Genomic DNA, 9,063 nt, shown 5'->3' with positions numbered 1-9,063 from the left:
GCCCTCCCGTTGATCTTCAATTTGCTCGAGCGGGCCCAGTAACGTCTCCATTGGAGACTTTGTTGTTACTGTGTCTGGCATATCGAATACGTCACGGGGAGCTTGCCAGGCTCTGCCGTGCGGGCGAGATACTCTCGGTAGCTTGCCGGGCTCTCCAAGAGGGGCGGAGGAATCGAACTCAGGTCGGCCATGTTGGCTGCGTGCAAGGCAAACGCCCTACCGCTGTGCTATCGCTCCAAAAAGTCTTTAGTTAAGTAATGTTGTAATGTTACTAGTGTTCCAATAGGTTAGAGGTCATAAAAAAATTAATGCTGATTTGCTATTGTTCTGTCTGCTCCTCCCTGCACAGGCATAGATGGTTTTAATTAGACTACCAATGCTCACACTCAAGCGTCAGTTGCATGACCTTTCTGAAATCTCTAATTTGTACATTGATGACTACAGCATGGTCCGACTTTTGCCTTACGATCAGTCCGAAGAAGAAAGCATGAACATTGTATTACAGCATATTGATTTTACCATTCAGTACGGAGAAGACTTGGAATTCAAGGAACCCAAGGTAATTTCTGATGATTTAGATTTGCCAGGGCCAGAGACCGGCGCAGAGGGAAAGACCATTCTCTGCCTCCCCTAGGCTGACGCTGGGTCAGTTCCCCGTTTCATGTCTGGTCCCTGAGCACAGAGCCAGGATTGCCCTGAACACCTCTGCCCTCCTGTTTGATCTAAGCAGCTCCTTAAGTTAAAGTCTTGGGGGCAGCAAGAACCTGGCCCGTTCTGGCTGATCTCTGGGTGTGGCTCAAGAACTCAAAACCAAAACCAGAAAAAAAAGAGTAACCAAAATATAAATAAATAAACATAAATAAAAAGTCCTGGGAGCTTGGTGTGATAATCTATGTATCCTGGCAGTTGTTCAGGTTACACAGCAGTTGGTGGGTGTAACTGTCTAGCTACTGGAAGGTCCAGTTCCAAACCGTGTAGGCTTGGAGATCTCAGCCCCGGGTCCCCCACACCTGGGTTCCTCTGCCAGTTCCTTCATGCGTGAAGCCCATCGAAGCGTGTGGAGACTGGTCTCAGCATGACTTTGGCCTTACGCCAGACGTCTTCTGCTGTTGGCCCTGGTGAGGACAGTCAGGCACGAGGTAGGAGTCTCCGCCTTGTTCTCTCCCGGGAGCTTGGTGTGATAATCACGTGATTATCAGTGATTCATTAAAAAGTAAAAAATTTAAAGAAACAAATTAAAAATGGAAAAATTCAAAAACTTAAAAATTTTAAAAATAAAATTAAATTTAAGAAAAGAAAATGGGATTTGGTGGGGAGCCGTGCGGCTGGGTTTCTGGAGGAAGAGCAGTGACTGTTAATTGTGCAATAACTTATTCCCTACCACCCTCATTTTTAAAAACTATTATTATTATTATTTTTTTTTCCTTTTGGGCCACACCCGGTGATGTGCAGGGGTTCCTCCTGGCTCTGCACTCATGAATTCCTCCTGGTGGTGCTCAGAGGACCATAGGGGATGCTGGGAATCAAACCTCGCCGGCCACTTGCAAGGTAAATGCCCTGCCTACTGTCATATCGCTCCAACTCCCCAATTTTTTTATTTTATAAAGTGTTTTACAATATTTGATTATATTCAAGATTCAGACTCCAATCCCACCACCATTACACCTTCTCACCACCATATTTCGGGTAGCTCTATCCCGAACCCCAATCCCTGTCCCAAAGCAGAACTGAAATAATCTATTCTCTTGTATTGTTTGATATGAAAAACTGCCAGGGCGCTGGAGTGATAGCACAGTGGGTGGGACGTTTGCCTTGCATGCGGTGAAACTGGGTTCGATTCCAAGCATCCCATATGGTCCCCTGAGCACCATTAGCCAGGGATAATTCATGAGTGCAGAGCCAGGAGAAATTCCTGTGCATAGACAGGTATGATCCCTCCGAAAAATATCGCTGAAAATCCTATAAAAAAAGTATCCTTAGAGGAAGGAGTGTGTATTCTACCCAGGGGCCGTTAAGTCCTTCTATAAGAGATCACTAACATGTTGTTAAAGGTTGAGCCTTGTGTGTTTATATATATATAGCACAGCGGTAGGGCGTTTGCCTTGCACACAGCCAACATGGCCAACCTGATTTCGATTCCTCCACCCCTCTCAGAGAGCCCGGCAAGCTACCGAGAGTATCTCGCCCGCATGGCAGAGCCTGGCAAGCTACCCATGATGTATTTGATATGCCAAACAAAGTAACAACAAAGTCTACAATGGAGACGTTACTGGACCCGCTCGAGCAAATTGAAGAACAATAGGAGGACAGTGATACAGTGAACCAAAACCCTGGTTGCAGATTACGTGGCTTTTGTGCTCCAGAACCTGATGGTGCTTTGGGCCCCAGGTTCAGAAAAGGCAAGTGCCCCACCCCCTGTGCTGTCTCGTTCGCCCCAATTTTGTTAGTGAATATCTATTAGCACTACTACTGGGTATTATAGAGCATTGCCTGAACAGTAGGTCAATACATACTGGGTCTGCGGAGAAATCAATGAATTTTCTAATTTGTGTTTTATGAAGATGAGTTGTCTTCTATGTTGGATGAATATTTTCAAGAATGCCAGAACAAATGAAGTGTATGTTATGATGCAACTGGATGCGGGGCTGGAGTGATAGCACAGTAGGTAGGGCATTTCCCTTGCACGCGACAGACCTGGTTTCGAATCCCAACATCCCATATGGGCCACCAAGCGCCGCCAGGAGTAATTCCTGAGTGAAGAGCCAGGAGTAACACCTGTGCTCTCCGGGTGTGACCCAAAAACCGAAAAAAAAAAAAAAAGGCAAATGGATGCTTGTGAAGAGTAGCAATCACAATTTATTTAAATGAAAATATAAAAGATAATGTAAAAACAAAGAATAAAAATCATAAAATATACAGAGGCAAGATACTCATTGGTGGGAGGTTCTCCAGACAGAGACACTGATGTGAGACCCTGGGCTTCTTTCAGTTGTAAACATGCTAAGTCCTCTGGGAACTTGTCCAATATTGCCACAGCGGGTGGCTGTGCAGCTGGTACTCGAGAGATCAGTGTTGGCGCTGTCCTTGGACACGGAGCCAAGTATGCTTTCAGAGCAGGAGCTAAAGAATCAATAAGAGAAAAGGTCACCCAGAGGGCTCCTTCCATGGATTCTCCAAAGGTGACCCCAACAGGGAGCCCAGCAGGAACGGGAGACCATGGGCCCACCTCACGGGGGTTTCCTCTGGAGGCCTCCCCGGAATGGGCTCTCCGGCCTGTGACTCTCCTTTCCCACACCAGCCCCCAGGACACCTCTAGGTGGGCCTTTTCCCATTCCCCTTTTTCTTGTGCATATACACACACCCCTTGGTTCTTACCCGTTTTCTTCTGGTGCTCTGAGTCTCGTTCTCTGCCATATGTGTGAGGCCATGGCATTGAAGTTGGTGCCCTTTGGGGAGTTGACACTCCTTGGCCAATCTCAAATTTCTGCTTAGATGGTGTCTGGCTGTGCTTGGGTCTGGCTGATTCCAGACTTTCTTCAGAGGAACTGGACCCAGAGGATATGTAGAAGATCTTCTTTCTCTCCTGTGGGCTGCTCTGCTGTGGGAGCGTCTCTCTCTCCTGTGGGCTGCTCTGCTGAGGGAGAACCACAAAGGCTCAGCTCCAGAAGCGCTGCTTCCCCCTCCCTTCTGAGTTCCTCCCTGCTGGTGGACCTGCATCTACACAGGCCTCCCATAGGAATGAGACTGAAACAATCAAGTTTAGAAAAGTCTTGGCCCAAGAGCACCTCCTAGTGCCAACTCAGTGAGCAGTGACCTGGCCTTGGGGGCTAGATTTGATGACTCACCTGCTAGGAGCAGGCTGCCCTCAAGATGATCTCACAACACACACACAGACACACGTACATACACAAATACACATACCCACACACACACCCACCATCTCCAGTACACACTCAAATTTACTCTCTCCGATAAACACGTTCACACACGGGTGTGCACAGTCTTCCACATACACAGCTTCTGCGCCATCACACTCAGGGAGGTGATGAAGACTGATCACGGTCATCAGTGCTGGGCTGCCCGGGCCAGTTCCTGCTGACCTGAACTAGCGGCTGTCTTCGAGAAGAATTCCGGGGAGTTCTCCAATGGGTCCTCACCCAGTTTCTGAATCTTTTCAGTGTCCTACACTTGGGGGTTTTACAACCACGATTTCTTGGTAAACAGCAAAACATGTTTGCTGTCTATGCGTTTCCGCAGTGAACCAAGTAATGAGTATGGGGGCAGTTGGGGAGGCTGCAGAATGTCTGGTTGCATCACAAAGAGAGGTCGGTGATGTCATCGAGCGCATCACAGCGAGGACAGGTCAGCTGTGGCCCTGCAGCAGGGCTTGCTCTCTGTGCAGCCCCTCTGGGCTGCTGCTGCTCTCCCTCTTCCCACAAGTCCTGTCCATGTGGTGAACTCAAGGCCCTGGGGAGAGCAGGGAGCAGATACTTGAAAGAATGTGCTGCTAAAAAGTTATTTTCCTTTTTCTTAAAATGTAGGTGTACTGCTATTTATTCGGCCACTGATTAGCTGATTGAATTGGGCATGAACTCCACCTTACTCTCTTTTTTTCATTTTTTATCATTGTCTTTATTGAATCGCTCCAACCTCCCAATTTTTTTATTTTATAAAGTGTTTTACAATATTTGATTACATTCAATATTCAGACTCCAATCCCACCACCATTACACCTTCTCACCACCATATTTCGGATAGTTCCATCCCGAACCTTAATCCCTGTCCCAAAGCAGAACTCAAAGAATCTATTCTCTTGTATTGCTTGATATGAAAAACTGCCAGGGTACTGGAGTGATAGCACAGTGGGTGGGACGTTTGCCTTGCACGCGGCGAAACTGGGTTCGATTCCCAGCATCCCATATGGTCCCCTGAGCACTATTAGCCAGGTATAATTTCTGAGTGCAGAGCCAGGAGAAATTCCTGTGCATCGACAGGTATGACCCAAAAACAAACAAACAAAAATCGCTAAAAATGCTATAAAAAAAAGTATCCTTAGAGGAAAGAGTGTGTTTTCTACCCAGGGGCCGTTAAGCCCTTCTATAAGAGATTACTAACATGTTGTAAAAGGTTGAGCCTTGTGTGTTTATATATATATATATGTGTGTGTGTGTATATATGTATCTGGGCTGGAGCGATAGCACAGCGGGTAGGGCGTTCGCCTTACAAGCGGCCAACATGGCCGACCCGAGTTCGATTCCTCCGCCCCTCTCGGAGAGCCCGGCAAGCTACCGAGAGTATTCGATATGCCAGACACAGTAACAACAAAGTCTCCAATGGAGACGTTACTGGGCCCGCTCGAGCAAATCGACGATCAACGGGAGGGCCTTTACCTATATATGTATCTATAAAATATATATATGTATTTCCCTCTAAGATTGGTTGCCTGCTACTTTGAACCCTGTCAGATGTGGTACAGTTGTTTTTGAGTATGAGCTCCCGCATTTTTTTGCTTTTGGGGTCACATCTGGTTGTGCTCAGGGCTGACTCCTGGGTCTGTGCTCAGGGATCACTCCTGGCAGGCTTCCAGGATGGTCCGGGGAATGAAAGCGAGACAGCCTTGTGCGAGGGGAGTGTCCTGCCCTCTGGACTCTCCGTGTCCCCGCTCCAGGGCCCCTTTAGTTCCACAGCCTTTGTTTTTGGGTCATACCTGGCACTGCACAGGGGTTATTCCTGGCTCTGCACTCATGAATTACTCCTGGCAGTGCTCAGGGGACCATACGGGATGCTGGGAATCGAACCCGGGTCAGCTGAGCGCTACCCACTGTGCTATGCTCCAGACCCTATTCTCATTTTTAAAGGGAAATAGAATCCAGAAAGGTTGAGCATGCAGGGCCTTGCACACACCCAATCTGGGTTCAATCTCCAAACCATGTAAGCCCCTCTGAATACCGCTGGCTGTGGCCCCAAAATCAAGGGCGGGGGACGATTCTTACCTTTCAATCATACTTACCCCACCTGATAGCAGTGCGGAGATCATCGGCCAGGGATAAGGACACTGACTGGAAAGATGCCGCTGGCCCGAGGTCAGTGTGGCCACAGTAGGGCTGAATCTGCACTGCATGCAGTTCCCTGATGCCCAGCCCCGGGTTGGGTCTTTTCCCTGGTTTCAGTCTGTTTCTTGGGGGATTATGGCTTAGTTTGGACCTTAGCAAACACTGAGCTGGGGCTGTGGGGGTTCGTCTGGTGGTGTTGGGTCTGTCTGAAGCTCTGACCCCTCCTGCCTCCCGGTCCACAGAGCACCTACTGTGCCACCATGGTCCAGCACTGTGAAGCCCTCGGCCGTTCTGTCCAGGTGGTGAACTTAGAACCTGCGGCAGAGCATTTCAACTATGATGTGATGACTGGTGAGTTCAGGGCGCAGCCTTCCCTCTCCTTGGGGGCCCTGAGGCAGTGCTGCCCCCTGCTTCTGGGGAGGCACAGAAGCTGAAAACTTCCTTCAGTCTGATCCCTGCTTTCATGGTAGACAGCAGAACATCATGTGTTAGCATCCACTTATTGATGTGCTTGTGACAGTTCCCTTTGTTTCTCTTAATAAAAAGTGAGATGGCACGAGTCTTGCTTTAAATTCTTACTCAGAGGGGATTGAACTCAAGCTGGAAGCATGCAACGCAAGCACCTTAAGTCTACTCTATCTGGCCCTTCCTTTTCCTGATGCTCGGGTGACTCCTGGCTCTGCACTCAGGAATAACTCCTGGTGGTGCTTGGGGAGACCATATGCATGCCGGGGATTGAACCCTGATCGACAGTGTGCAAGGCGAACACCCTATCCACTGTACTATCCCTCCTTGCCCTGTCCCTTGCTTCACCTCTTTTATTTTATTTTGCTTTTTGGGTCACACTCAGCAATGCACAGGGGTTACTCCTGGTTCATGTACTCAGGAATTACTCCTGGCTGTGCTCAGGGGACCATATGGGATGCTGGGAATTGAACCTGGGTTGGGCCGCATGTAAGGCAGACGCCCTACCCGCTGTGCTATCGCTCCAGCCCCACTTCACTTGTTTTAGAACAGATATTTTATATGCACAGTATTGAGAATGCAAAAGGTACATGAGAGTGTGCAGAAAAGGGTCAGTCCAACCTCTTGCTTCCTCTGAGTCTTAGAATATTACCTAATGCTGTAGTGTTATTCCTTAACATCTTTGCACAGAATTAAGTGTGGAGGCCAGGAAGACAGTAGAGGGGTTCGGAGCAAATAATTGGCACATACACGGTGCTGTTTTAATGCCCAGCACTGCAGGGCCCCCTGAGCACTGTTGGGTACTGTAGTCCTGTAGCCCCTAAGCCCCTCCAGGTGATCATCTCACTTTTGGGCGCTGGTGTTTGCTTTCTGGCCCCTGGGCCTCCTGAACTCTGCCTGGGAGGCCAAAGGGGAGAAAAAAAATCAGAGGCCAAGGTGCTAACTTAGAGGGATGTAGAGCAAGTTTCGGGATGCCCCTGACCACCAGCTGTGGTTGCAAAACCAAAGGAAGAAAGAGGTCAAAATACAGTACAAGAATTGAAGCATTTGGTTTAACTGTTGGGGGTCGCTACTGGCTCTGCTCCTGCAGGGCTTACGTGGGGGTGGAATTTGAACTGGGCCTAAATCCTTCTTGTCTCTTTGGCCTTTTCTTTTGTTTTGGGGCCGCATCTGGTGGTGCTCAGGGTTTGCTGCTGATACTGCTGTCACTCCAGGGTGTGTGCCCTGCCCTTATCATTTATAAGTACAACTACTAGCCTTCTAAGAGTACTGCCCCTTGTGTTTCTGGTTTAAGTCTACCTGGGAGACTGTAATGCATCATTACTTGAGAGTGGGATTCCCTTGACAACTGTTATTTATTTAGTTTTTTTTTTCTTTTCTTGAGGGTTGGGGTGGGGTTTGGGCCACACCCAGCTGTGTTCTGCACTTCTGGCTCTGTGCTCAGGGATCACTCCTGGTCAAGCTGAGGAAGTATATAAGGTGCCAGGGATTGAACCTGGGTTGTCCACAGACAAGACAAACGCCATACCCACTGTTCTATTCCTCAGGCCCCTGTTTGTTGTCTTTTTCTTTTTTTTTTTTTCTTTCTAGCCCCTGTTCAGTTTTTGTGGATACTGTCACAGTTGTAATATTTACTAGTGAATGTAAATATTTTGGAATGGGCACTCATTTTCTGTTTATTCTTTGCAGACATCTGGGAACTGATCGAGGTGGATGATGTGCTGGAGGATGGCTCCCTGCGCTTCGGTCCCAATGGAGGACTGGTGTTTTGCATGGAGTATTTTGCCAATAACTTTGAGTGGCTGGAGAACTGCCTTGGCCATGTCGAGGATGACTACATCCTTTTTGACTGTCCAGGTAGCTCAGTAATTAGATTGTCATCTTCCCTGAGTTGTGCAGTTCTGTCCTTGGTGGGAGAAAGTGAAATTAGCATCTCATTTACTTTTACCCCAGATTCTTAGACAGTGGACTGTCATCCCATGAGGGTCTGTGGAACGTCTGTTTGTTTTCTTCTGTCTGGGGGCCACATCCACAGGTGCTAGGGGCTGGGGCTGTTCCGAACTCCATTATCAGGAGGTTGCTCCCAGCCTTGCATGGGGACCAAAGCATGCTGGGAACTGAGCCCAGGCTTTCTGCATGCAGAGCATATGCTCAGCCTGTTGTTTCTTGGGCCCCAGGTCATGCAGCTTTTTTTTTTTTTTTTTTTTTTGCTCTACAGGTCACACCTGGTGATGCTCAGGAATCACTCCTGGCAGTGCTCAGGGGACCATATGTGATGCTGGGAATCGAACCCGGGTCGGCCGTGTGTAAGGCAAACGCCCTACCTGCTGTGCTATCACTCCTGCTTCGGTCATGCAGCTCTTGAAAGGTTTGCTTTAGAGCTAGAGAGACAGAAGGATGGGTAGGATGCTGTGGCCGACACAGGTTCAGTCCCTGGCACCATATATGGTTCCATGAGTACTAGTGGGTATGGGCCAAAAACAAGGGTTTTTTTGTTTGTTTGTTTGTTGTTTAGGGCCATAGTAAGCAGCTAAAGCCCTTGCCT

The 9,063-nt window shown here is 48.4% G+C and overlaps 1 protein-coding gene across 1 annotated transcript in view; it reads left to right on the top strand.

The window, feature by feature from the left end:
- The first annotated feature begins 445 nt into the window (after positions 1-445).
- LOC130016474 (GPN-loop GTPase 3-like) overlaps positions 446-9,063 on the top strand; it is a 46,459-nt gene continuing 37,841 nt past the window's right edge. The window contains exons 1-3 of the mRNA XM_056107184.1: positions 446-559; positions 6,296-6,404; positions 8,208-8,375. Coding sequence (XP_055963159.1) covers positions 446-559; positions 6,296-6,404; positions 8,208-8,375 — 391 coding nt within the window. The remainder of the gene's footprint in view (positions 560-6,295; positions 6,405-8,207; positions 8,376-9,063) is intronic.

This window comes from Sorex fumeus, unplaced genomic scaffold, assembly GCF_029834395.1.
Source record: "Sorex fumeus unplaced genomic scaffold, SorFum_2.1 ptg000155l, whole genome shotgun sequence".
In the NCBI taxonomy this organism is placed as follows: Eukaryota; Metazoa; Chordata; class Mammalia; order Eulipotyphla; family Soricidae; genus Sorex; species Sorex fumeus.
This window is presented reverse-complemented; position numbering and strand designations above follow the sequence as displayed.